General features: G+C 47.3%; 1 protein-coding gene and 1 pseudogene across 1 annotated transcript; both read left to right on the top strand.

Annotated features, from left to right (window-relative positions):
• RNF20 (ring finger protein 20) lies at positions 1 to 27,315 on the top strand. The gene is made up of 22 exons (XM_090038896.1): positions 1 to 72; positions 579 to 662; positions 3,722 to 3,810; positions 4,512 to 4,681; positions 4,899 to 5,066; positions 5,168 to 5,315; positions 5,479 to 5,661; positions 6,764 to 6,882; positions 8,134 to 8,280; positions 8,509 to 8,586; positions 8,940 to 9,059; positions 11,038 to 11,217; positions 11,492 to 11,627; positions 12,838 to 12,959; positions 13,311 to 13,720; positions 14,326 to 14,443; positions 20,129 to 20,278; positions 21,576 to 21,788; positions 22,415 to 22,540; positions 23,690 to 23,830; positions 24,301 to 24,402; positions 26,134 to 27,315. Exons 4-22 carry the CDS (start codon positions 4,553 to 4,555, stop codon positions 26,308 to 26,310), a joined length of 2,967 nt encoding a protein of 988 aa, XP_089895022.1. The 5' UTR covers positions 1 to 72; positions 579 to 662; positions 3,722 to 3,810; positions 4,512 to 4,552; the 3' UTR covers positions 26,311 to 27,315.
• On the top strand, positions 15,919 to 16,041 carry LOC149868600 (U2 spliceosomal RNA; annotated as a pseudogene).

Here is a 27,315-nt window from a genome sequence, read left to right on the forward strand (position 1 = left end):
GCCGCTGTCACTGACCGCTTCCGGCTGGGTCAGGGGTAGGAGGCCAGAGGAGAGGCCCAGCGCCGGGCGGCGGTGAGCTCGGGGCGCGGCACGGGGGATTGGCCGGGGCTGGGGCCGGAGCCCCCTCCGCGCGCAGGGGCGGGGTCAGCCCTGGGGGATGTTGCGGGCGGCGGGTGCTCCCTACGCGGGGTGCCCGGGGGGAGGGGCAGCGCTGGGGGCTCGGCCCCACGGGGGGGAGGGGGCCAGCCTTCAGGAGGAGGGAGTGTTGGCTTTAGGGGGGCCCAGCACCCCCACCCCCCGTGAGTTGTAGGCCTGGAGGGAGGGGGCCGGGACAGGGTGTGTGTACGTATACACATATACATCAATGCATATTGATTATTTAAAATAACGTGTATAGACATATGTATGCATGTATACGCACATGCACATGTATGTATACGTGTGTGAATGTATATGCATAAAATAAATATTACTAAAAATAACGTCTATATGTATACGTGTGTGTGTGTGTATTATATAAATAAATTATATACACATTCATAAATGCATATTTATTGTTACCAATGTGTGTATACTAGGGATGCACCGATAAAGATGTTTGGGGCCGATACCAATCTGATTTCCGATACCAGCCCGGCAGCTTGAAGAGCAGCATCCATCTGGTAAGTCTGTTGTGGTGGAAGGGGAGGAGGGAGGGACAGATCAAGGTCCCCTCCAGTGAGGGAGGAGCAAGGCTGGGGCTCAGCCAGGGCGGGGTGCATGTGGGACAGAGCTGTGGTGGCGGCTCCTGCTGCTACTTCCACCACTCATCTAGGGGAGGGTATGGAGGGCAGGGACGGGGGGCATGTGCCCCCGCATCTGTGTGGGGTGGGCAGGGCTGGGGCTGCACTGGACTGCAGTCAGGGAAGGCAGCACTGAGGGCAGAAATATAAGGGCCACTGCAGCCACCCCAAAATTTGCCAAAGCTCCTGCTCCCAGCGCTGCCACCGCCTGCCATGAACACAGCATGGCGCAGCCCAAGCCCTGCCTGCCCACACAGATCCAGGGGCACACTCCCCCCGCTATGCCCTCCCGGACGAGCAGTGGGAGCCACGTGCAGCAGCAGGAGGCACCTCCCTGTGCCCCTTGGATGAGCCATGGCTCCATCCCACACCCGCCCTGCCCCACCCCAGCTGGGCAGTGCTTGCCCCAGCCCCTATCCGTGTCCCAGCTCCACTCCCTCCCTCATTGCAGGGGGCCTTGATTTGTGCCCCCCCATGCCCCTTCCATTGCCCCCTTCCCTTCCACCACACCAGACTTACCAGCTGGATACTGCTCTTGAAGCTGCTGGGCTATGCTCCTCGCTGCCCACATACATATATATACCCACACCCATACATAAAGATTAAAAGAACGTCTGTGTTTACACATGCTTACATGTATGTACATGCATACATATATTGATTTTTAAAAACAAAAGTGCCAGTGTATGTATACAGATTCATGTGTACACGTACATATGCATGTATATACACCTATATGCATCTATATTACTAAAATGTGTGAATGCATATATACATATGTGTATGTGTGTACGGATGTAAATGTGTATGTGTACCCTAATACATGCCTACATACATATGGTAGGGGTGCACCGATAGAGATTTTGGGGGCTGATACTGAAGCTGATATTTAAGGAGGCATATCAGCCGATACCAATCCAATATCCAATACAGCTGCCATCAGCTGGTCAGTCCGTTGTGGTGGAAAAGGAGGGGAGGAGGGAGAGGGCATGGCAGAGAGGTTGCAGATCAATGCCCCCTGCAGTGAGGGAGGGTGTAGGGGCAGGTGCTGCCCAGCCAGGGTGGGCGGCAGTGGCGGGACGGAGGCATGGTTGGGGGGGGTGTGGCTTCCGCTACTGCTTGTACCCCAGGAAGATGGGGGGGGGGCATGTGACCTCATATCTGCACGGTGCAGGGCAGGCTGCAGCTGCGGGGTGGAGCTGGTGCTGTGCGGGGCTTTTTTTGCTGAGGGCTGGGCTTGGAGCAGGCTCTGGTGGCACTGTGAGGAGGCTGTAGCCACCCCAGATTTCGCCGCAGCTCCACTCCCAGTGGCCGGCACGGTCGCAGCTGAATGCCCCGCCTCCACCCAAGTACTGGGAAAAGCTGTGGCTGATCTGGGCAGCGGCGCATAGCTGAAAGCAAAGCTGCAGCAAAATTTGGCGTGGCTGCAATCTCCTAGCAACACTGGAGCCCTCTCTGAGCCCAGCCTCTGGCGAGAAGAGCCCTGCATAGTGCTGGCTCCACCTCCACCCCACAGCTGCAGCCCACCCTGCGCTGCAACCATCTGGGAGCAAATGCCCCTCCCCTTAGGTGCAAGCAGTAGTGGGAGCCACCCCCCTCTGCCCTCCAGCTGGGCAGCACCTGTCCCCTCCCTCACTGTGGGGGACCATTGATCTGCCCCCTCCTATGCCCCTTCCCTCCCCTCTCCCCTTCCAACATATCAGCTGGAAGCAGTGCTCCATGCTGCCGGCTCTGCTCCATGCTGCACTGCAGCTGCACACAACATGGGCATTTATTGGCCAAATTATCAGCCCAATGTATAGACAATTTTCTTTATATTAGTACTGATCCGACATTGGACCAATGTATCAGTGAACCTGTAACATATAGATCATTTAAAAAAAAAAAACAGCAAACCTCATGGAGTCACTGGTTTGTAACTTTGCTGTAGCTATATTTAAAGGATGGGATAGAGCACATGAAGCAGTCCTCTGTCTCATTTTGAAGTGCCTTTCTTAGCTTGAGAAGCTGCAGTGTTCGCTGTTAAGAAATCCAGCAAACCTTCACCCCCCCAATTAGAAACTGTGGGGCTCTTAGTTTTACACAGGTTTTTTATTATTATTACTTAAATTTTGTACCAAATTAGTAGCCAGCATGGTCCTCTGAAAGGTACTAGAAACACGCATGGCCAAATTCTTCATAGAGAGAGAAATGAGGAGAGACTGTAAGAATTTCCCCTAGAATAGGTTGTCTTTCAATTCATTCAGACCTAATCAGGTATGTGATTCTTTTGCATAAAGTGGCTGTTATGGCCTTTTCTGTTGAGGGTTTGAGGGCTTCCACTGGGGACAGGAAGAATTGAGTTGGCAATGGCTTTGTAGCCGCAGCAGGCTGTAGGCTTATTTGCCAGTTCTCTTCAGAATGTAAATTAAAAGTATTTTGCTTCCCTTTGCAATGCAAAGCAAAAAGATGGAAGGCAGAGGGCAAACACCCCTTTCATAGTGAATGCTGAAGTAAGTCTTTTGCCCACAGAAGCTCATGCCTTTCTGAACCAGTAAGTCTCTAAGGTGCCACTCGCCCTACTTTCTGTGTTTGTGATCAGTCCAAGTGGCACAGTATGAGAATATTTCTTCTGCCACTGTTCACACCATCCAGAGAATTTCAGTCTCCAAAGGTCTCTGGTGATGCCTTTCACCAGCATTGAATTTACGCAACGCAAAGCACACACAAGCATATCCTTTATTTAAAGGTAGTAAGATCTACAGGGAACCTCTGTGATTACAATGATATTGGCACCATGTTATCTCTCAGTATGGTCTGTTTGCTGCAAGAATTCTTTATTTCTTTTCTCAAGGCACATATCAGAATGGTTGAAAAAATGTCAAAAATGCATTTTTGTGTCAGGGGAATTAACAGGTATATTGTATTTTGTCTCCATTGTCATTCTATGTACCCTTCAGGGGCAGGCATGAGAAGATCTGCTGCCTACCACTTTCCGTCACAACTCTGCCCATACGCTTCACCCCACATCACAAAGACATTCTTCTAGGTGAGTTACAGATGTCAGGATGGCAGTGTAGTGGTCAGGTAGGACATAGGGAGGTATCTCACCAAACTCTTTAGTTCTCATTCCTGTCACACTGTGAATGTGGGAATCCTGATGGAGAAACCATAGTATTAGTTCTCTGCCACATCCCAGACATCTTTCTATGTCATTTTGAAATCTTTTGGAAGGAGCCTTCTTTTCCTCTTCCCTGTTATTCCATGATTACTGTTGATCTTAAAGAAAAGGTTTAAAATTAAAATAAAAGGGACAAGACTGTATAATTAACTCTTTGTGTTATTTAATATTTGTATTGTAAGTTTTGATCAAGGTTAAGACCTATTATACCAATCATTGTATAAAGATGGAGGAAGCAGCGTAATACTTAATATTTTCTTTAGAAGCCTGGTCCAAAAACTCAGAAGTCAGTGTGAGCCTTTACTTAAGCCATTAATCAGACTACAAGAATAATATTCTGAATTTGCAAGAACAATACCATATTTTAGTATTTCATCATATTATATATATGTTTTAATTTAAATTCATACTTTCCAAATCCTTCACAAGGTAAATTTCTGTGTAGACAGTTTATTGTTCATTTCTTGTGGTTTGTTGGCTATGTTGCTACCTTATTGCAGGTTGGAATTCCCTGAAAGAGAACTGATGATGTGCATATGCCTTTATTAAACTTGTTCTTTGCTTTTTAGGAATAGCTCGGAGAAGGGGGACTTTCCATATTTTACCCACCATGTCTGGGATCAGCAACAAACGGGTTGCTGCAGAGCCAGGCCCTTCTGGGCCCCCAGAGAAGAAGGCAGCAGTTGAAGACTCAGGGACCACTGTGGAAACTATTAAGCTAGGGGGTGTTTCCTCAACGGTACGTATTTCTCCTGCACCCTACTTGCCTTCTTAATGAGCTCAACTTTCTGGCCTTAGTCCTGTTTGGACATAAAATGCCTCTTTTTCCTTCCCCACCCCCCACCCCTTCACATTGTGTTGTGGTGTTGTCATCTTCAATTTAATCTTTTACTCAATGAAGTGGACTGTGCCTGTGCTGCACGAACCACATAGAAGTGATTTCCTCCCCTGTGCAGGAAGAGCTGGACATCCGGACACTGCAGTCCAAGAACCGAAAGCTGGCAGAGATGCTGGACCAGCGCCAGGCCATTGAGGATGAGCTGCGGGAGCACATTGAAAAGCTGGAGCGGCGGCAGGCCACTGATGATGCTTCTCTGTTGATTGTCAACCGCTACTGGAGCCAGGTCTGTAGCACAAAACTGTCAAGTGGCCTTGTGTTCCGCATTATTTCAAAGCACTGTAAAGTATGTATCTTATACCCTTCCTCACTTTTTCCTTCTTCCAGTTTGATGAAAATATCCGCATCATTCTTAAGCGCTATGACCTAGACGAAGGTCTTGGAGACCTCCTCTCTGAACGGAAAGCTTTGGTGGTACCAGAACCAGAACCAGACTCAGACAGCAATCAGGAGCGCAAGGATGAGAGGGAGCGAGGTAAGGACTTAGGCTGCTTAGTATGTTGTCATTGACAAGTGGGGAAGATGGACTTCATTTGAAGAAAGTGGTGATATTCTGCTCTCTAGAGAGAATCTTGATTGGCGGTGTTACATACATAATTACACTTACATCCTCTTCCTGCACATCTCTCTTTTTCTAGGGGAGGGTCTTGAGCCAGCATTCTCCTTCCTGGCCACTCTGGCCAGTAGTACCAGTGAGGAAATGGAGTCGCAGCTTCAGGAACGTGTGGAGTCCTCTCGCCGAGCTGTTGCCCAAATTGTTACAATGTACGACAAGCTGCAGGAGAAGATGGATATTCTATCTCACAAGATAGATAGTGGAGGTATGACTGAGAATTTGATGAATCCCAGTCTTAGACAGGGATGAGGCAGCTTCTGCTTTTTAAATATTAGGACAAGATTTCCCACACTCACACATGCCAAACATGAAATGGCAAAATTTTCTGAAGCACTTGGTACCCATCAACTCCCACTGAAGATGGTACTAGCCACTGACTGCTGAAATCTGTTGAAAGTCTGTCCCTTAAAGGAAAACATTAATAATAAGTTATTGTTCAGTGGCTTAAATCATGAGATAAGTGCCTGATACGATGTGTGGTGGTTCACCATGTTGCATGTTTGTCCACTTGGAAATACTTATTTTTCAAGTGAACCTTATAACCCTGCAATGGTCTGCCACTGTCTCAAACTGATGCTGAGCTCATCACTGGTTAAATTAACTGATGTGAAGGACTGGGTCATTTCTGTTTTATGATATTGGGTCCCTTCCATTCACAATTCAAATGCCAAGAAGTTCTTGGGCTGCTCATAGTTTCATAGTTTGGAGACAATCATTCATCTGCACAGTATGTCTTGGGCCTTTAGTTTGTTAGTAGTCGGTGTGGGGCTTGTTGCTAAACGCATGCTGCTAAGTGAAGCTGAGCAGTTCCAAACTGAACTGTGTAACCAGTTTGTTTAGTGGTGTCTCCTGAGTGTTGATTTTACACTAACTCACATTCTGCAGAAACAGCTATGGTTTCTCAACTAAAATTTGCCCTGGGCTCACTTCATTCTCAGGCTGGCTTTCTAGGAAAGTCTGGGAATCTGACCTGAGTGTTTGAAATGTATCTTTTAAGATTTCACTTGGCTGTTCATAACAGACAGTGAGTTCCTACTTGTTCTGTAAGTTCTCCCCTTCCAAACTGTGCTCAAGTAGTGTCAAACACAGGACATTTGAAAGCGTGCTGTTCAGAATGTTGCAACTAAGGACAAAGCAATTATCATTTATCAGGTTTCTCATTCTTCTCCTCTACCCCCATCCCCCAAAAATGCCCCCATATGGGTTTCTTATGCTGTTATTCAGTTATTTTTGTTCTTTAGTTGCCAGATTGAAGGTTCTTCTCCATGACTTAACTTTTCATATGCTTTTTATTTTCCTTTCTTCAGATGCTTCACTCGTGGAAGAAGCAGTCCAGGAGCTGAATGTCTACCTTGCACATGAGAATGGGAGATTGCAGGAATTGGCTGATCTCCTCCAGGAAAAGCACCACATCATGTCTCAGGAGGTACAAGACAAGAAAGTGGAAGCCACCTCTGTGGTCAAGCTTATTAGATTCCTAACTGGAATGCATGGTTCCACTTACACGAGTGCGCAGAATGCATTAAGCGTGTTATTCCTTTGGGGAATTGTAAAGGAAAAAATAACAGGTTTGAAGAACTCAAGTTCTGAGGAAAAGAGTTGTTTATGGAGACATGTCACTGTATGCAGTACTTCTGCATGATTCTGAAACCCAGTAACATTAAGTCACTGGCAAAGATGTTTGAGACAAGAGTAAATGGTGACTTAGTAAAATACACCATTTGTTGTTTAGAGCAGTGGTGCCCAATCTTCTTGTCCTATGGGCTAGATCCAGCTAGCAGGTCTGATGAGGTGGGTGCAGTGGAGGCTTGATCTGGTGTGTGGGGCAGGTGGGCCCCAGCCCAGATCCAGTTGCATGCGGAAGGGGAAGGGCATTGTGGCCTAGACCCAATCTGGCTGCCTGGCCACAGCCCAGCCCAGCCCTTATCCAGCTGTGGGGTGGGGGCTGTCTTGGGCCTAGTCTGGTTATATAGCAACAGCCCAACCCAGTGTTGATCTGCCTGGGGGAAAGGAAGGACAGAAGCAGACACTAAGATACACTTAACAATTGCTTGCCTGTTGACCCTCATATCTTTTCCATGTTCAGACATCTATTCTGATAGTTGTTTTCTTGCTACCAACTTAAAAGGCACTGGCATCTCATTACAAGCTGATCCTAGACCTCAGTGAGTTTGAATTGCCTGCCATTTCCCCCCCATAAAACTCTACCTCTTGAAAATCCAGTCTTTGCTAACGATTAAAAAAGCTGGCTTCCTTTACACTCCATCTGCTGAACATTCACTGAGTGTGTATAATAAGCATCTGCAAATATTTCGAAGGCTGAGATCAGGGCCCTGTGTGTAGTACATTTAAGCAACTGCCATCTGGCTGTGCCAGATTTGCCACCAGGTTCGTGAGCTTCTCCAATTTCCATTCTGCCTTCAGGTTGTCTTCCTCCCTGTAATAGGATTTTAGCTCCTGTCAAATTTTGGACAAGGGTGGGAAGAAACCTGTCCCTCTTTCAAACAGATGCTTGAGCAAAATACAAATACCATAGGTATGAGGACCATAGAAAAACTTACGTGAATAAAAAAACTGGAACCAATAAAAAGTGCTGAGCAATCAAGGAAAGATGTTAGATTGGAATCAGGCGCTGCTTCCCATCTGATGTATGCTGTCTTGTGTCCCTTGGCTACAGTTCTCCAAGCTGCAAGAAAAAGTAGAAACAGCAGAGTCCCGCGTATCTGTGCTGGAGACAATGATTGATGACCTGCAGTGGGATATTGACAAGATCCGCAAGAGAGAGCAACGACTCAACCGGCATTTGGCAGATGTGCTGGAACGGGTAAGTACAGGGCCTTTGTGGGGGTTGGTGCTGGAATTATTCTGAACTGGGTAGGGCTTAGTAATACCTTCATTGCTGAGCAGGAGAGAGGGGCAACCCTATTCCTGTGGCACACTGAGTTTGTACTTTAGCAAAGTATTTCAGTCTCAGAATTATGGATTGTACCCCTTTTTGAGCAAATGTTTGAAGCACTGGGCACTTACTACAACTTCTGTGTCTTCTTTGCAGGTGAATTCAAAAGGTTACAAGGTGTACGGAGCTGGGAGCAGCCTCTATGGGGGAACGATTACCATCAATGCTCGCAAGGTAAAGTCTGAAGCAAGGGAGAGGAAGAAAACGGTAAGGTAGATAAGGGGCAGGAAGGATGGTTCCATGTTGAATATCACAGCTTAGGGCTGAGTTGTAGCTGTGCCACAGATTTCATGGGAGACCTTGAGGGGAAGTCCCTTGGGTTGTACCTCAGTTTGTGATCTGTAAAACTGAGATATCAGCACTTGCCTATCTCACAAGAAGGTGGTGAGGGTAAGTATTTGAAAGAGATTGTGGTATTATGGTAATGGGAAGGACCATCTTTGTGTGTCGAATGTAGATAAGTGCAAAGTTGGTTTCTTTTTGATTTTTAAAATACACTGAAAACACTTGTTGTGTTTCTCCCTCAGTTTGAAGAGATGAATGCTGAGCTGGAGGAGAACAAGGAACTAGCTGGGAACCGCCTTAGTGAGCTGGAGAAGCTGCGCCAGGATCTTGAGGAAGTGACGACGCAGAATGAGAAACTGAAGGTAGGAAGAAGCAACATGCCTGTGCAGGATGGGAGTAGATTAAGCTTTTCTTAATCTCTGTGGGATGCCCCTCCAGTTCCTTCCTTTAATCTGTTTCTCATGTCTCTGTGTCATGCCCTATATGTTTGGTTATATTTTGTATGCAACAGCTCAGGATGCTAATTGGAACCTGAGGTGTTTGTGACTGGCATGCCTGGTGTAGTAGTGACTAGGCCTGTGTGAAGCAGCAAGTATTGGATTCAGATTTGGATTTGCCTGATTCAGACAGACAGTGATTTGATTTAGTGATTCAGATCACTATCCTGATTCAGTTCAGCCAATTCAGATTCGGAGATTTGGCTGCTGAATCGGCTGCCGAAGCTTCAGATAGCACTAACGGATAGGGATACATTGCCAGGTGGTGAGGCAGGAAGGGGCATGGGGAGGGGTGCTGTTCCTGGGACTGCACCATGCTCCACTTGTCCCCCCATGCTTGGGCTCCATCTGTCCCCACTCACCCCAGCTTCTGGGCTGCACTGTGCCATGGTACAGGCAGCTGGTGTTAGCTACTCTTGGGGTGGCTGCAGCAGGGGCTGGAGGGAGTACCAACAAGTGGAGCCTCAGGCACTCTGGGATGCAGTGCAGCTTGTCTGTACTCATCCTAGCCCCTGCTGTAGCAGCCCCAGGAGTGACCAGCGCCAGCTGCGACAGGAACTGTCAGTGGGTGCATGAGGGCAAGGGGGGCAAGCTCTGCCTCTTGCTCCTCCACGTGCCTTCGGAGGGCTGCAGGATGGGGGGCTGTGTCAGGCTCTTCCTGGGGCCGCGTGCCCCTGGATCTGCTTGCAGGATGATAGTAGGCTGCCACTGCAGGCTGGGCCTGGTGGCGGCACCAGGCTGACTCTTCCTGGCACTAGGCGCACCCACCCTGAGCACCAAAAATAGCCCAGTGCTGCCACCGTTGCAGTGCCAGCCTGCTGCCATCTTGTGTTCAGGTCCAGGGGCACTGGGCTGTTCCCAGTGCTTGGTGTGCCCGCCCCAAGTGCTGGTAAAAATCAGCCTGCAGCAGCAGCCTGCTGTCATCCCATGTGCAGATCTGGGGGCATGCGCCCCCAGGAACAACCTGCAGCCCTGGAATCTCCACCAAATCAAAGCTTCACACAGCCCTAGTAGTGACACCTCGTGGCCATTAAAGGGAATTGTGGATATGTACCTAATTTTTTTGTTTGTTTGTTTGGGTTTTTTTGTTCTCTGTCCTGGCTTCATCCATGAGTGTTTCTGTAATGACCACATGTCAAAACTAATTTTATATCCCAGCAGAGATTGTTTCCTTAGCTCATAGCTGTTTTGGGGGAACTAATAAAGAGTTTAGTGATGAACTGTCCAATTATCTGAGTGATCAAAAGAGAGAGAGAGTAGCAGATAAAATTTATTTTTCTCTTTTGCTTCTTTTTAAAACTCCTGCTAAATTAGAACAAACTGACTCCTCTCAACCTGTTTCACCTTGTTGCTATTCAGTTTTAAGAACCATCCTATTTGTTTCCAAAATAGCTGACTTGCTGCCTCTATGAAATCTGTTGCTCTGTTCAGTGGCTGCCAGCTGTCAAGTTATGGAAATATTTTTTAATAGATAACATAGTTGACATGGAGGTCAAGAAGGGAGTGGGCCAGAAGATGGATGAGTCTAGTCCAAGTCCAGTTCAAAGCGTGCTGGCTGGATGGTGAGGGGAAGTTTGCCATGCTGTTGTCTGTGCAATCTTTCTAGACTCCAGGTTGTTAACTCAGTACTTTTCATCAGTACTGAACTGTTACACATAAGACTCCTGCAGTGGGGAAAGTTAAGGAGGAAATTACCCTACTTTGTGCCAGTTCTGAAAAGTGCAAGGGAGTTAATAAAGGAGGGGGTTTGGTGTACTCAGACCTCACAGAATGGGAGTCAAAGATGAGCTAATGGTTCTTTGTTCTTCACTTCTTCTGTTTTCCCTGTGGGACCATCTACCAGGTGGAGCTAAGGAGAGCAGTGGAAGAGGCTGTGAAGGAAACACCAGAGTACCGTTGCATGCAGTCCCAGTTCTCAGTCCTGTATAATGAAAGCCTCCAGTTGAAGGCTCACCTAGATGAAGCTCGCACTCTGCTTCACGGCACCCGCAGTACACATCAGCGCCAAGTGGAACTCATTGAGGTAATTGCCTTGTGCCTCCATCACTTTCTCTTTGAGGTCTTCCATTCTGCCCCACAGGGCTTGGTACCTACCTCATCTATCAGCTGTGCCATTTCCATGGCTATTTGACAGGCTATGAAGAGCATCAAGGATACTACAATGGCTATTGCAGTCTTGGTTGCTTGGTGCCTTGCAGGAGGGGATTAATACTCTCCTTATTTTGTTTTTTAATGAAAGCAACTTGATGAGGTGAGACAGTCCTGGGCACAGCGCTAATCTCCCTCTTGTTCCCCAGCGAGATGAAGTCAGTCTACACAAGAAGCTGCGCACAGAGGTGATCCAGCTGGAGGATACTCTGGCGCAGGTCCGAAAGGAATATGAGATGCTTAGGATAGAGTTTGAACAGACTCTTGCTGCCAATGAACAAGCAGGTACTGAATGTCTTCATTGTTCATGTCACACTTTCAAGGAAAAAGATGCTCCTTTTGGCATTTAAGACAGAACAGTGTCAAGTTAGTCTTTGTCTTCTAGGCTACTGCTAGGTGTACTGACAAAATTTCTGAGTGCATTTGAGAATTGGTTTGTTAATGGCAGCGCAGGGGTTGTGTAGTGCCAATACACCATCTCTCATGCCATTAGAAACTATTGTATTGAGAGAAGGGTCTTTAATAAGCCCAAATGCTTAGGAAAATTGTACCTTGACCAAGACCTATTTACCTTTCACTAGAGATAGGTAAGAGAAGGGATTTTCAATGTAGCAATCAATTTATAGTCCTTGAGGCCCCTCAGAAGTCTTATCAAAACTCAGTTTGCCAGTGGGACGAAAAAATCTGAATAGTTATGTTAAGACAGGTCTGTCCAACTGGCAGGCTGCCTCTGGCCTGCAAGGGGTTAAATGTGCAGCCCCTGGGCTCCCACCCAGTTGCTGTTGCTTTTGCTCTGGCTGCTGTGGCAGCCAGGGTCTTTGATACAGGATAGTGCAGCAGGAGGCCTGGTGAGTTTGTCCATGTGGCAGTACCAGCAAGGGGACTTGGATTGGGGGCATGCTCTGCTCATGCAGTAGCAGAGGATGGGGAATGCATGGTGGTAGCCAGGGGGCTTCCATGGTTGGGAAGGGAGGAGGGAAGGAGCTCATGCTTCTTGTGCAGCAATGATGTAGGGGATTGTCTGCACAGTGATAGCAGTAGTAGGGCTTCTGCAGCAGCGCCAGCAGCAGTGGAGGGTTTGTGTAGCAGGAGGGCTGCACATAGTGGGGGTCCCAGGGAATCTGTATGGCCCTTGTGACATACAGCCCACATGGTAGTTGGCCTTGGGCCTGTGACCTGTTTGGCCTGTGGCCCCTGGCTTCTCTGAAGTTGGACAGCCCTGTGTTAAGAGTCAAAGGGCTAGTGATTTTGTAAGAGTATATAGTAGCCAATAAAGCCAGTACAGTTTTATTCTGCTGGTGCAGTGTCCATGGGGTTGCATAGCACGAAGAAAATTGTGTTTGTGGTTTTGGAATGTCTGTTCCTTTCTTACCGTTCTGGGTAAATAATTACCAGAAAGATACAGTATGAAGAATAGCAGGGAAAATGCCCGGGGCAGAAGAGAGACACTGATTGTGGCTTGTTGTAACCTGGTTTCTTTATGCATGTCTTGCAGGCCCAATCAATCGGGAAATGCGTCATCTCATCAGCAGCCTCCAAAATCACAACCATCAACTGAAAGGAGAGGTGCTGAGGTACAAGCGCAAACTGAGGGAAGCCCAATCTGACTTGAGCAAGGTACCAGAGCTGGAGATGCAGGAACCTAATGGAGAAAGCAGAGAGGGAGGGGAAACCAGTTCACAGCAGAGCAAAGTCTGGCAGTCTGTCCCATACATAAATTTCTCCTTGATGCTAGCAGGTTTCAGGGGATAGACTGCACGGTTTTCCATTGAGCAGTCTCATCTTGGATTCCCTCCTCCTACCAAGTAGACTGTCCTCGGTGGCTGCATTCTGCTCTGTTAAGAGCACTGGCAATAACATTTGTGAGGGAGATCGGCAGAGGGATTCCTACAGGGATGGCCATGAGGATTGTGTTCTGGCTGAGAACTTCTCTCACTTACTACATTTCTTTTTGGATCCTGCCCTCAGACTCGCTCCCGTACTGGTAGTGCCCTCCTGCAGGCCCAGTCCAGCACTGAAGACACAAAAGAGGAACCACCAGAGGTTAAACAAGAACCTGATGATTCCTCTGCTCAAGCACCTGCACCCAAGGCAACCCCTGAGGACACTAGTGATGCCAAAGCCAAGCGAGATGAAGAGGAGAGGGAGCGGGAGAGGCGAGAGAAGGAGAGAGAGCGAGAGAAGGAGAAAGAGAAAGAGAAGGAGAGGGAGCGGGAGAAGGAAAAGGAAAAGGAACGGGAGCGGGAACGGGAGCGGGAGAAGCAAAAACAGAAGGAGTCAGAGAAGGAGAGAGAGTCCAAGGAGAAGGACAAAGGGAAGCATGAGGATGGGAGGAAGAAAGAGGCTGAAATTATCAAGCAGCTGAAGGCTGATCTCAAGTAAGAAGGATTGTTCTGCCTCCCAACTTGCTTTTCTTATCATCATGGTCTAATCTGGGAGTCTTGGGGGAATGTGGTTGGAAACCTGTAGTTAAGGTGTTAGCTGCTGGAATTAGAGACAACTCTGCTTCATCAGATAACTGATTCGTGATTGTATGAAAAGAAACAAAACTGGTTATTGTATGACTGCCTAGCCACTGAAAGCCAAGCCAGTCACCTCAAGGTAGAGGTGGCATTTAGAACCCTGCAGGGCAGCCAGGGCCAATAACTGGTTTGTTTGATAACTAGCATCTGGAGACAATATGGCTTAGCAGGGGCCGATTAGCAAAGGCAGTACTTCTCATTGTCTTTGATCTGTGCCTGAGGAACAGATAGTGTGTAGTTTACTATTACGGTAAGTGGTTTGGCCACTCTCTTAGGCCCTCCTCAGTGTGTCCATTCTTTGTTATGGATTTCTCCATGTGCCCAGTGTAAGGAGAGCCTCATAGTCTCCCTCAAGCTATGTTGAGACTGAGAGAACTCTACCTTTTGCTTTTGGGCAGACATTATTGCACAACAGCACTTCTCCCAAATTCTCAGTTGTGTTTTTCTTTCACTCTTACCAGGAAGGCCCAGGAGAGCCAGAAGGAGATGAAACTGCTGTTAGACATGTACCGCTCAGCCCCTAAGGAGCAGAGAGATAAAGTTCAGCTCATGGCGGCAGAGAAGAAGGCCAAAGCTGAGGTGACCATGTCATTTTTCTCTTTGCTGCCTGATGCCACCTAACTGCTGCTCTTGAAATGCCTTATTTCCTCTTCCTGGCTGCAAAAGATCTCACTCCTTCATTTTCCTGTGTTAGCGTGAAGGTTGGAGCAGACTGGGAGAGCAGACAGTGTACTGGGTTTGGCATAGCCCTTCTCCATTGAGCAATTGAAGTAGCCTTGTAATTGGTTATTCCCTGGGCTATGATTTGGCAAAGGAATCTGTTGCTACTGTATTTACTCAAATATAAGAGGAGCTTGAAAATAAGACAACTCAATAATTAGATTCTGTATATGAAAAATGTATAAATTTGTTATAATTGTCCAGGTATAGTATCTAATTATTGGAGGTTTCTCTTGAATTTGTCCCCTTCCTGCATGCAGCAGGGAAAATAAATCTCGGGTCAGGGAGCCCATCCCAACTTTTTCCGCTTGCAGCCCCTTCTCCTCTCTTTTCCCACCCCCCACTCAATCAGACCCTGCTGTCTCTGAGCACATGGAAGTGAATTTGAAAGTCCTGACTTTGAAGTAAACATGCCAGTGTAAGGAGATCCTCATAGTCTCCCTCAAACCATGTTGAGACTGAGAGAACTCTGCCTTTGCCTTTGGGCAGGCATTATTGCACAACAGCACTTCTCCCAAATTCTCATACATACAATACCATAGACTTGGTTCATCCAGAATTGTTGCATGTTATTTTTTTTAAACTCCTGCAGGTTTTAGCATAGGTACCCGATGAACAGACTTTTAAGCAGTATTTCGGTATCTACTTATATATGGTATGAACTGCATGGTATTAGTCCAAAACCCAAAAGCTCTTGATTTACCATATTGTTTGTTAGGCTGGGCCCCAGTAAATCAACTGCATTCCAAGCCATGCTGACTGCAGAGTTCAGCACTGCTCAGGATATGGATATACTTTAGGTTCACTAAAGATCCATCTGCTAATTAGCTCTCCACCCATGCCTGGAGTCAGCTGTTCTAGTCGCAAGTCCTGGGTTATTCTACAAATATATATGCAGATAGGTGCAGGGCAACCTGATCTGGCTTTACCTTATGGAGGGCGGGGCCACACTAATATGTGACAGCCTGAGAGCAGAGGCAACAGAGGGATTCTGGGGAACTGTTTAGGGCCCCGTTTGGTGATGTTTGCCAGCTGTTTAAGGCTGGTGAAGAACAAACAGGGATCATTGGAAATGGCAAAGAAAGGTGCAGTTCAGCTGTGGGAGTGAAGAAAGAAGTCTAAATATATGCAGTGTAGTGACTCACCATGACTTTTAAAAGAGTTGGCACTGAGGGGGATTGTGCTCAGTGGGCACTACATTATATCTTATTCAGATGGGCTGTACTAACCTAGTCTGTGAATCGTTTTGGCTGCACTAACCTATTCTTGTGGTAGGTTCCCATTAGCATGGGACCATGTAGGTGGGCTCCCCAGAGCAGGTGGTTGTCCCTAATATGTCTTCCATAGCAGGTCTATATTGAGTAGATTTTTGGTGTTGGAGGTGGAACTGGAGCTTGCTCCATGCACTCCATGCATTGGCCTGGTATTGCAGTGCTTCCAGGAGCGGTGCAATAAACAAAAACAAAAAAAAAAAAGGTTTTGGGAAACGCCATGTATCTGGGTCCATGAAGGCAGTTTCCTCTAAGCCCCCGGAGGATAACTGTTCTTTTGACGTGGTTTAGTACCTTCCAAAGTGTTGGGGCTTAAAGCCCACTTTATGGAAGTGAGAGGCTCCTTCTTAGGTTGCTTCTGTGGCCATATGGCTGAGAGCAGGTGAAACTTGGGGACATCGAACCCCAAGCCTCTGGGCTTGAGCCTACATGTAAGATGCCTGCCAAAAGTCTTTGGAAGTATCTGAAGGCCCTGGTAGAAGTAGAGGATGTTGGTCAGTTCCTGGGCTACTTATGGTTCTGGACTGACGCATGGATTTGGACTTGATATGGCTTAGAACACAAACAAATTCTTAAAGAAGGAAAAAAAAAGGTGCTTTTCCTGCTGGCAGGGAAAAACCGTGAACATGGTAGGGGGTAGTACTCTGACCAAGGTAATGGATAGTTAGCCTCCCACTTTGATTTCCAGTGGGAGGATCTCAGCTATACACCAACTTCATGGAAATGAGAGACTCCTCCCTGGCTTGCTCCTGTGGCCATATGGCTGAGGGCAAGCAAAACTTCGGGGCATTCAAAACCCAAGCCTCTGGGCTTGGGCCTTCACATAGGATGCCCACCAAAGGATTTGGAAGTATCTGAAGCCTCAGGCAGGTGTGGAGGATGCTAGCTGGTAGCAGGGCCACATATGCTTCTTGAATGGTTCATGTGAATTTGGAATTGACTTGGCTGATTTGACTTGGGACATGAAAAAATTTCCGTAAAAAATAAAAGGGGGAAAAAAACCTTTTCCTCAGTACATTTGTCTGATATTAGCTGTGTGTTTTATAGTCATGCTCAGTGTTGTCTGCATTGAAATCATCGTTATAGTTGGTTTCAATCTCTGAACACGTTGCTTTAGTTAGCATTATATTATAATATAAGAAAAGGCTTAGTACTTCCTTATGTCTGTCTGTAACGCTGGGGGCCAACTACACATGTGCCCTGGAGAGGGCAGGCGGCAATTTGCTGCATGGGCCCTGCCCCCTTAGGCAGGGAGCCAGAGGCAGAGGGAGCCCTTTGGCTTTAAAACTGTACTGACTTGCCCTGGCTCCTGTCAAAGCTGATAGGAGTCAGGGGCAGTAGGACCCAGCAGGAGCCTCAGCAGGACTGAGCAGCCCAGTCCACCCCACCCCCAGCAATTGCATTCCCTGCTTGCAGGCACTGTTGGCACCACATGGCCTGGCTGCATTGAAGGAGCAGGGAGCACGGAGCCTCCAGTAGGGTGCGTGTGTGCTTGGTGTGTTGTGGGTATGTGTGGGTGTGTGTCTTGTGTGTGGAGTCACGGGGAGAGTAGGAGGATGGGTGTGGGTGTGCAGCCAGAGGCAGAGTGGGTGTGGGTGTGGGTGTGGAGTCGGGGCAGAGTGGGAGGGTAGGCGTGGGTGTGCAGCCAGGGACAGAGAGGGTGGGTGGGTGTGGTTGTGTGGTCAGGGGCAGAGTGGGTGGGTGGGTTTGCAGCCAGGGGCAGAATGGGTGGGTGGATGTGGCTGTGGAGCCAGGGACTGGCTGGGTGGGTGTGGGTATGCAGCTAGGGGCAGGGTGGAGGGGTGTGGGTGTGTGTATGTTCATAGGATGAGTCCCACATGCGTAGCCCACCATACACATGCACCCACACTCCCCTCACACTGCCATGCACACAGACCCCCACATCCACACCCCCTCTCACTGCCCAGGCACCCTCCCTATACCCACCTGCACCCCACGTATCCGCACACACCCACAGCGCCCCACAAACCTATACCCACCCCGCCATATACAAGAGTAAAACTTCATTTTAAGCTATTGTCCAATCACCTCTATGTACACTATACAAACGCATGTAAATTGAGACAAAAATATTTTTTGAAATCAAATTAATGAATGCTGGAGATGTTTCCTTTTTAAAATATAATTGGTATTTTTCTGGTTCCAAGATGGCACACCCACTTGCTGAAAGGAGTATTGCCGGGGGCAAGGGGATGGACTTTTGGTGGCAAAGGTCAGGGATTATGGGGTGGGACTTCTGGTCACAAGATGGCACCTGAGGGGTGGGGCACCTGCCAAGGGGTGGAGCTACCCATATGCAGCCTTTGACAGCTTGCCAAAACGCGGTAAGTAGCCCTCTGCCCAAAATAATTGCCCGCCCCTTGTTTACATGGTCAGCCCCAAAGGATGAGTGGTGGGGTGCATATCAGCTCTCCCTGAAACGCTCCGTCACTCATGATGGGCAGTTGGCTAGTATAATGAAATTTCCTTGTATGTGAATGTAAGATGAAGGGCTTTTTACCCCCATGCTGTTTAGGGGAACTGGGTAGGAAACTTGTTCTGTATTTAAGTGAATATGGTATCCAACATGGTCATGTGCATGTTATTGGCCTTATGCCCAGATAAAAGTAATTAAAAGGTGTGAGTAGCAAGTGGAAGGGAGGAATTGTTCAGGGTTGTCTTGAATGGTAGAAAAAGAAATAAAATGGAAATTAAGTTAGAACATCGGAAAACCCTCATTATACAGTAGTCTATTGAACTGAAATAATAATCTCCCAAAGGAATTCAAAGAAGTCCCATCCTGTCACTTGTGATATGTAGAACTAAAATAAGTACTCAGACAGCAATTTGGATTTAAAAATGAAGAATACTTTATCCAAATGAAGTTTTAGAAGGAATTTAAACCAGGGGAATGTAACTATGGAGACCATGTTAATATTCATTCTCTGTGAAAAGGTATCTTGGAATTTTTAATGATCTTGATGTTCAGCACCTCAGGTTAGGACTCCTCCTGAAGGGGAATACCTGAAGTACTGTACTTACTGCAGTTTAAGATGACCCTGAATTTAAACTGACCCCCCAGTAATGAAATTCTGTACATGGAAAATTTATAAATTTGTTATATTTTCCATGTATAGAATCTAATTATTGGAGGGTCACCTTTCATGCATCCCCTCACCACTGCAGGGGGGAAGCAATGGGGATGCAGGTGATGTGGGGAGCTCAAGCAGTTTGCCCCCTGCTTGTGCCTGTCTCTCTGCCTCCTGCCTGCTCCCCCCTCAGCCTTGAGGGCCTCCTCTTTTCCCTCTGTGTCCTGCTCCCAGCCTCTGCTCCCTCCTCCCCCACCTTACCTTTGCTTTGTGCCAGCAGGCTCCATCCCTGTCCTAACCTGGGGCCAAGCCGAGGCCCTTAGCAGCCTTGCAGGTTAAGCTACGGGCTTAAGCTGGGGCCAAGCTCAGTGCCCCAGGCTGCAGCATGGACAGAGCCTACCAGCGTGGAGCAAAGGTAAGGGGCAGAAAGAGAGGCAGGTAGGGAGCAGAGGCTGGTGTGGCGGGGGGATAGCAGGGTGCAGGGACAGTGGGGGCAGGGGATGGAAGGGCAGGCAGCAGCTGTAGCTTTGGCCGTGACCCTGGGTAGGGGCTGCAGCCCAAGCTGCAGCAGCTACTTGTTTTTCCTTCCCTCACAGCACCCATTCTTGTACACAGTTCTAATATGAGGGACTTCCCCACCATGCTAAATGTGGGGGGGCTCATCTAAGAGTCGAATAAATATGATAACATAGTGCCTTCTAACTCTTTGCTGGCAGTATAGACAGGATTTCCAGCTCTTGAAGGCGTTTCCTGTAGGGGTGCACTGATAGAGATTTTGGGGGCCAATGCCTATATATAGCTGATTTTTTTTAAGGAGGCATATTGGCCAATACTAATTCGATTTCCAATACTGATTCAATTTCCTCCCTTCACACCCCTTCCCTCCCCCTCCCCTTCCACCACAACACACTTACCAGCTGCAACAGCTCTCCAAGATGCTAAACTGTGCTCCTTGCTGCCTGCATGCTTTGCTGCAGCTGTGCGCACGTTTATTGGCCACATTGGACCAATTTCCGTTACAGCCAATTTTCTTTATATTGGTAGCAATCTGATATTGGACCAGTGTATTGGTGCACCTCTAGTTTCCTCTATAGTTCCAGAGACATGAGGGGAAGGTTGGTTCTTTAAGAGTTTTATTGACATTTTATTCCTTTCCTTGTACCCTTTTTTTCTCTTTGTTGTAGTTGGAAGAGCTTCGGCAGCGGGTGAGGGAGCTGGAGGACAAGGAGAAAAAAGAGAGTAAAAAAATGGCGGATGAGGATGCCTTACGCAAGATTCGGGCAGTGGAGGAGCAAATCGAATATCTGCAGAAGAAGCTAGCCATGGCCAAGCAGGTGAGAAGAGACTGTGGAAATGCCCCTTTAGTAGGAGCAGCTCTGTCAGCCAAACGTATCAGGGAATGGCTAGAATCAAGATCCTCCCATATGTGCAGCCTCCAGCAATGATGTCCCACCTTTGCCCCCATCCATTTACAACAATATTGCCAGAATATAATGAGGCTAGTGGGAGGAAAGAATTACTTTCATGTAACACTGAGATGGTGTGAGCCTATGATGCTGCTGCTGAGGTAATGCAGGTCAAGTCAGTCCGTGGGGCAGGAGGTTTCTCTTAAAAATAGACTTGATTCATAATTCATTTGATTTTATGCACCGCTCATACAATTTAGAAATGCCATATTTTCTTGCATATTGCACTCTCCAGGTTATAATAGGCGCCTTGTTGTTTTTGAAAGAAAGAATGGTTAAAAAAAAAATCTTTCCTTGTAGTAAGTGACTAAGTACCAGCAGCCAGGGAGCTGAGCCAGATCGTTGTTCTGTTTCCTGTGGATTGCTGCGGATTTTAACTCTGTCAGCATTGCCCAGTAAGGGAAGAACTTGCTCTTACCATATTTCTCACATATAATATGCACTCTAATTTCCAGCAGCTGTTTTGGGGGGAAAAGGTTGGTATTGTATGTGACAAGATAGACTAGTATAGTATGTATAACATCTGTAGTAAAACACAGGTAGTAAATGCTTTTGTTAATAGATACCATCCCAAATTACAAAACTGGGTCTACATGAGGGGAAATAGATTGCCATCATTTAATGCCTATCTTTGTTCCCTTACAAGATGAAGGGACATCAATATATAGGGCAGATCTTTGATATCTCCCACCTTTTCTGTTTGGTGAGTTTTTTAAAGTAGTTTAAGAAAATCCCAGAGACTTGAATAGTTTAGGAGTTCATTATAAACTACTGAGATATTGACAGCTGGCCCATCAACTTGTAAAGTAACGTCTTTAGGTCAAATTCATATCAGGTGACTGTTCCATGAGTCAGTTGTATCTATCTTGTGCCTACTGGAGGAGGGTCTATATAACGGTTGGCTTAAATTTTCACCTTCGTTGTCTTTTCCAGTAGACGTACCACGGGATATAGATGTCTGTGGAAATTACCATCTGCCCCTTAACGGAGTGCAGATTTCAAGATACATTTTCTGTGGTGGGAAGAGTTTGTTCTCAAGCAGTCTGCTCTCTTTCACTTGCACTAAATTCTGTGTCCTAAGATAATGAGGTGCTTGAACACAAACAACCCACCCTTTTGAGAAGGGGAAGAGAGATTGCACTTACAAAGTCTGTCTCTCTCCCAGGAGGAGGAGGCCCTGCTTTCTGAAATGGATGTCACAGGACAAGCCTTTGAGGATATGCAGGAGCAGAACATTCGCCTGATGCAGCAGCTGCGGGAGAAGGATGATGCCAACTTCAAACTTATGTCAGAACGTATCAAGTCGAACCAGATCCACAAGCTGCTGAAGGAGGAAAAAGAGGAGTTGGCAGACCAGGTCCTAACCCTGAAGACACAGGTAACCAGAAGGCAGGAGAGATTGGGATCTTCTCTCACAAATCAGGCCTTTCTGCTTTCTAGACTTCAAAGAGCTCTTCTGACATTGTGTAAGCTTCTTGGATGCTTCATTGCAATCTCTTACAGGGTAACTCAATGAATGTGAAATGTCTTAGGCCCTCAAGATTTTAATTTCATTGTGAAATTGGGGTCTGATGAATTTTATCACAGATGGCAAAAATTGTGCATCCTGGCATGCCATATGCATCTCAGGACACTTGGTTTTGAGGATGTTCAATCAAAAATGTCACATCCTAATCATTTAGGAGGGAGGTGTAGCTGCCTGCAGTGGACTGCCTAAGCAGGGAGAGTGAAGGATAAGACAGCTTCCTGATAGCCAGCTGCCCCTTTCTGGTATGGGTGCAGCCAGTTGCACGGGCTCTGGTAAAAGTCCACAGCTCAAACAGCTGTAAATTAGGAAGCTCTCCAATCTATAGCCCACATGCATACTGGTAACTGCTCACAGCAGCCCTTAGGGGCTCCCACTGTGCACTTATGGAGCTAAGTGATTTGGAAACAAGGAGAAGAGTAACAAACAAAATAGCAGCAGCATGCACAGTTCTGACTACTTCTCCTTTCCTTTGTAAGGTGGATGCTCAGTTACAGGTTGTGCGGAAGCTGGAGGAGAAGGAACACCTGCTGCAGAGCAACATTGGCACTGGAGAGAAAGAGCTGGGCCTCCGAACACAGGCCCTTGAAATGAACAAACGCAAGGCGAGTGACAGCTCTTAGATGATGAACTTGCAACTTCTTTATCTTGCTTAAGGTGTACACTTGATCTGTTCTGTGGGTTCTGAGATTCCTTGTGGCCACATCAGCATGATACACAGCTAAGGAATTCCAAATAGTGCTCTAATTAAGGCACAGTAGACCAATCCTTTGATAAAGAAAGAAAGAAGACAAGAATAAGAAAGAAAGAAAGGACTAAGACAAATCAATACAGCTTCATGAAGGACTGATCAGAGCACACAGGATAAAAGAAAAATTGAAATGGGGAAAGAAGGGAGACAGCCAAAAGAAGATAATTAGGGTCAGTTAAGGCTTACAGAGAACAGTTCAGGATGGTACAGAAGTCAAACAAGCTCAGGGGAATAAGAAGAGCTTGAACAAATATATCCAGGGGCAGTAAAACAAGGAGGTCTGCTGAAATTAGATTGATCCATTTGGGTGATTGCATCTGCCCTCCTTGTTTTTCACTCTTGTCAAGAAAAATTTAGGAATAAAACAATTATCCAGGAAGGCAGGTAAAATATTATTTTTTAAAGAAGTAATGAAGAAATTATAGGGAGCATAAGTCTGCAATGTGTTCAGCCCTTTTGGATGTTAGATCCTATGGTGTCAAGGGAATTTTGCTAACATTTATTGGCTCAGTGACTTTTTTTAAATGATGAACAAATTAGGGTATTGGAAGTTTAGGGGGAAAGTAAATTATTTACTAGTTTTCATAAAAGTAAAAAGGTTGATCCTGACAGTTCTATCTTTAGTTTAAATCACAAAATAATCACTACCTATCCATAGATAGTAGGGCAATAGAGTTATGAGGTTAACAGTGTCTGAAGGGTGTAAGCACGAAGGGGATGCATTGGTTTTTTTTTGAGAGGTGTACAGAAGTACAACTAGGGTTAATGGGATTAAACTAAAAAATGGAAACTTCAGGCTGAATCTCAAGACCTTGAGAATGAAATGTTCAGTTGTTGGATGGGCCCTGAAGAGAAGGGGTGATAGTCCCTTTGCTTGGAATGTTTAAACATAGATTGGAGACAAACCCTAAAGGCTCTATAAGGAACAGTATTGAAGGGGAGGGATGGAAGAATTTCCATAACGTCTCTAATTTCTGTAATTCTCTGATCATTCCTCCAATAGGCAATGGATGCAGCCCAACTTGCAGATGATCTTAAAGCACAATTAGAACTGGCCCAGAAGAAGTTACATGACTTCCAAGATGAGATTGTGGAGAACAGTGTAACAAAAGAGAAGGACATGTTTAACTTCAAACGGGCCCAGGTACTGGCCATGTACCACAAACCCTCTCTGGTCTCTCAAGTCATACTGCCTATCTTTGAAATTGTCCAGTTTCTGTGATGGCTACCTCTGCTGTGAAAATGTTTTTTTCCAGCTTCATTTTGTCTCCAGCTCCAACCATACATCATCTTGGCCTTTTGACTCTTACCCCACCTTCTGTAGTTAGTACCTCACACATGTCCCAATTTGAGATCTTGGCTATGGCAAGCCAAAAGTATGCCAGTACAGTTGATATCTGATTATGTGTATTATTTAACCACTTTGTTTTTGTGAGAAGCCATTATGCAGTGCAATGAAAGAGAGAAGGAGAGGGACAGAAGTTCTCAGTAGGCTTTCGCTAGTCGCAGTAGGGGCCCCTTGCTCCAGTTATGTAATGTACCTCAAAGTAGAAGCTTTGTAAACAGATGATCTAGATTCAGTGACTTATTTTCTGGTGTTTCGTCCTCTTGCAGGAGGACATTTCCAGGTTGCGTAGGAAGCTGGAGACCACAAAGAAACCTGATATGGTGCCCAACTGCGATGAGATTTTGATGGAGGAGATCAAGGATTATAAGGTGGAAAACATTTTCTGTCCCTCTCTTAGTTTTCTGGTCAGAAGGGCTGCTCAGTTTTAATGTTTGTGCAGAAATGGACTTCACTAGCCTATGAAGGCCTTAAGGCTGGAGGAACCACCTTCTCCTTAGAAAGAGGGGAAGTCCCACCTTCCATGGTTAGTAGTGCCTGAGACACCTCCTCAACTTCTGTCAAGTGTGATGGTATGTGGCCCATAGGCCAGATCCGGCACACAGAGGGGCTTTGTATGGCTGGTGGCTGGTCTGTTGGTCCTGCCTGGTATAGGCACTGTCCGCCTGTGGTGTGTCCCAGCCCCTGAGCACACAGCAGGCCTGGGGCAGCTCCACAGCTGGACTGCCTTTCTAAGCAGATCAGATGGTGGCAACTTCTTCCATCTGCTGCCACTGCTGGCCCCGCCCCCCAATACCTGTGGGGACCTGTATCACAGCCCTGATCCAGCACGTCCTGCACGTGCTCTGGACTTGCCTGTTCATGCTAAACAGTGGCAGCGGCAGCAAACAGGCAGAAACTGTTGCTCAGCACAGGGGAAAAGCAGCCCCTCCCCCTTGCTGCTGCCCGGCACTCCCTGCTACAGTCGCCTGGAGCCTATTCTGGGCTGCCCTGTGGCTGCTCTGCCGTGTCACCGCTGCCCTCTGAGGCAGCCTGGAGGTGGCATTGACAGCAGTGGATGCCACAGGGCAGCCTAGCAAGGGCTCGGGGCAGCTGTAGCAAGGGGGAGGGGCCACTTTTACCCAGTGCTGAGCAACAGTTTCCGCCCAGCTGGTGCTGCTGCTGCCACTGTTTAGTGTGAGCAGGCGAGTCCGGAGCATGTGTGGACTGGGCCAGGGCTGTGTAGCAAGTTCCTGCTAATCCGCTCCCGTCGGGGTCAGTCCAGAGCACGCACAGGGCAGGCTGGGGCTGTGGAGCACTGGCAGTGGTGGGGAGGCACCACAGGGTGCACAGGCTCCAGGCTGTTGTGGGGCGGGGGGTGATTGCTGTCTGGCTATGGGGGGCCTGCGTGGGGGGCTGCCATGCACATTCCACATTGCCCACAAACCCTTCCCTGCAAACCCTACAACCACCTTCTCCCCCACACACAATCATACACTGCACAAAAACCCACCCACCCCATCTCCTGCATCCCCCACAAACCCCACACCTGCCTCACCCCTCCCCACATGTACCCGCCACACACACACCCACATACCTCTGGGGAGAGCCCCATTCTGCTATACACACTCCACCACACACATGCACCCACACCCCCACACACATACTGTACAAACCCCATACCCACCCACATCTACACATACCCCCCAAATATATAAGAGTAAGACTTTATTTTGAGCTATTATGCAATCACCTGTATATATATGACACACACACACACACACAAAAGCAGGACAAAATTAAAAAAAAAATTAAAGTATAGTATTGTGGATGTTTGATTTTTAGTCTATAATTAGGGTTTTTTTCCCGTTCCAAGATGGGAAACCCCCTTCCCAAATGGAGTACTTCTAGGGTGAGGGGAGGGACTTCTGGTGGCAAAGGTCAGGGGTTAGGGGCAGGACTTCTGGTCCCAAGTTGGGGTGGGGGGTGGCAGGGCACCTTTCAAGGGGCAGGGCTAGCCTTGTGGCTCTCAACAGCTTTCCAAAACTCATCAAGCAGCCCTGCAGCTGAAATAATTGCTCACCCCTGGGTTAAGCTCTCACTAGTGCATCTCTATCCTCTAGGCACGCCTCACCTGCCCATGCTGTAACATGCGCAAGAAGGATGCCGTCCTCACCAAGTGCTTTCACGTCTTCTGCTTTGAGTGTGTGAAAACACGCTATGACACCCGACAGCGCAAGTGCCCCAAGTGCAATGCTGCCTTTGGTGCCAATGACTTCCATCGGATCTACATTGGATGAGTTGTGCCCTGGAGGGACAAGAGAGGTGTCTCTCCCACTGACCACCTAGCCTCTGTGTTTTCTGTCACCAGCAAGGCAGTTGCTCCTTCTCTCCTCCAGAACAAGTGACCCAAGACTGGGGAGAGGAAAGAGGCAGGTTTGGGATCTTGGCGCATCTTCTCTTCTGATCTGTCTTTTCCTTTCATCTTGCTCTTAGTTCTTCTATGGGACCTCCACTCCACAGTGGTCATTCCCATCCACCTTCTCCGCCTTGCTGAGCTGGAGTGGCTGCTGTGGAGTGTTAGACTATCTAACTGAACCCTGGCCCCAGAGATGAAGGGAACTGCCCATGACAGCATAGGGAGAAGTCTGAGGCCTTGACTTAGCAAGTCAGTTTTGGCTATTAAATATGCCCTATCAAGGTCATTTTTTTTTTCTATTTAAAGTCTTTTATTCTGCTCATAGGAAAACCATTGGAATGTGGAAACTTGTTTACTTCTCCTCTGTCTGTGTACATGTGCTGGTGGTTGTTTCTGTAGAGGCACTTGTGAAGCCTGAGCAAGCGCGTGCCATTTCTAATTATTATGGTAGCATTGTTCAGCCGGAATAGCCTATAAATTAGAGGCCCTGATGCAGTCAGGAATTTTAGCCCATCAGTAGTGTCGTCTCTGTAGGGCGACTCCTGCTTGAAGTGAGGCATGTGGCTAAGCACCTTTCTGAATCAGGACCAGAATCTCCAAGGAGGCCAAGGCAGTGGAGAACATGACTCCTCCCCACCCCAAAGGCAAACGCACACCTTGATACCCAGAAGGAGAGAAAGAGAAATGCAGGAGAATCTTTGACAATATCATTCCATTTTGGCCTTGATGAGCTGTGGACAACTTTCTGCCTCCTCTTATCCTGGGGCTTCACTAGGATTGTCCTTATTTTCCTAAAGACTATTTGTAGTGGTTACTATGATGCAAATTTGCTGCAAGAACTAATCTTGTACTGCACAAACTCCAATAAAAACTGTGGTCCAGTTTG

The sequence above is a fragment of the Crocodylus siamensis genome, chromosome 3 (genome assembly GCF_052110815.1).
Source record: "Crocodylus siamensis isolate JL-2025a chromosome 3, ASM5211081v1, whole genome shotgun sequence".
Lineage (NCBI taxonomy): Eukaryota > Metazoa > Chordata > Crocodylia > Crocodylidae > Crocodylus > Crocodylus siamensis.

What these genes read in the sequence shown, in the direction of transcription:
- RNF20 (XM_090038896.1), top strand. Translation starts at nt 4,553, where the DNA reads ATGTCTGGGATCAGCAACAAACGGGTTGCTGCAGAGCCAGGCCCTTCT. An exon ending in GCCAAGTGGAACTCATTGAG is followed by an intron (nt 11,218 to 11,491) that starts GTAATTGCCTTG and finishes CTTGTTCCCCAG; the next exon opens with CGAGATGAAGTCAGTCTACA. An exon ending in CAGCTGAAGGCTGATCTCAA is followed by an intron (nt 13,721 to 14,325) that starts GTAAGAAGGATT and finishes CACTCTTACCAG; the next exon opens with GAAGGCCCAGGAGAGCCAGA.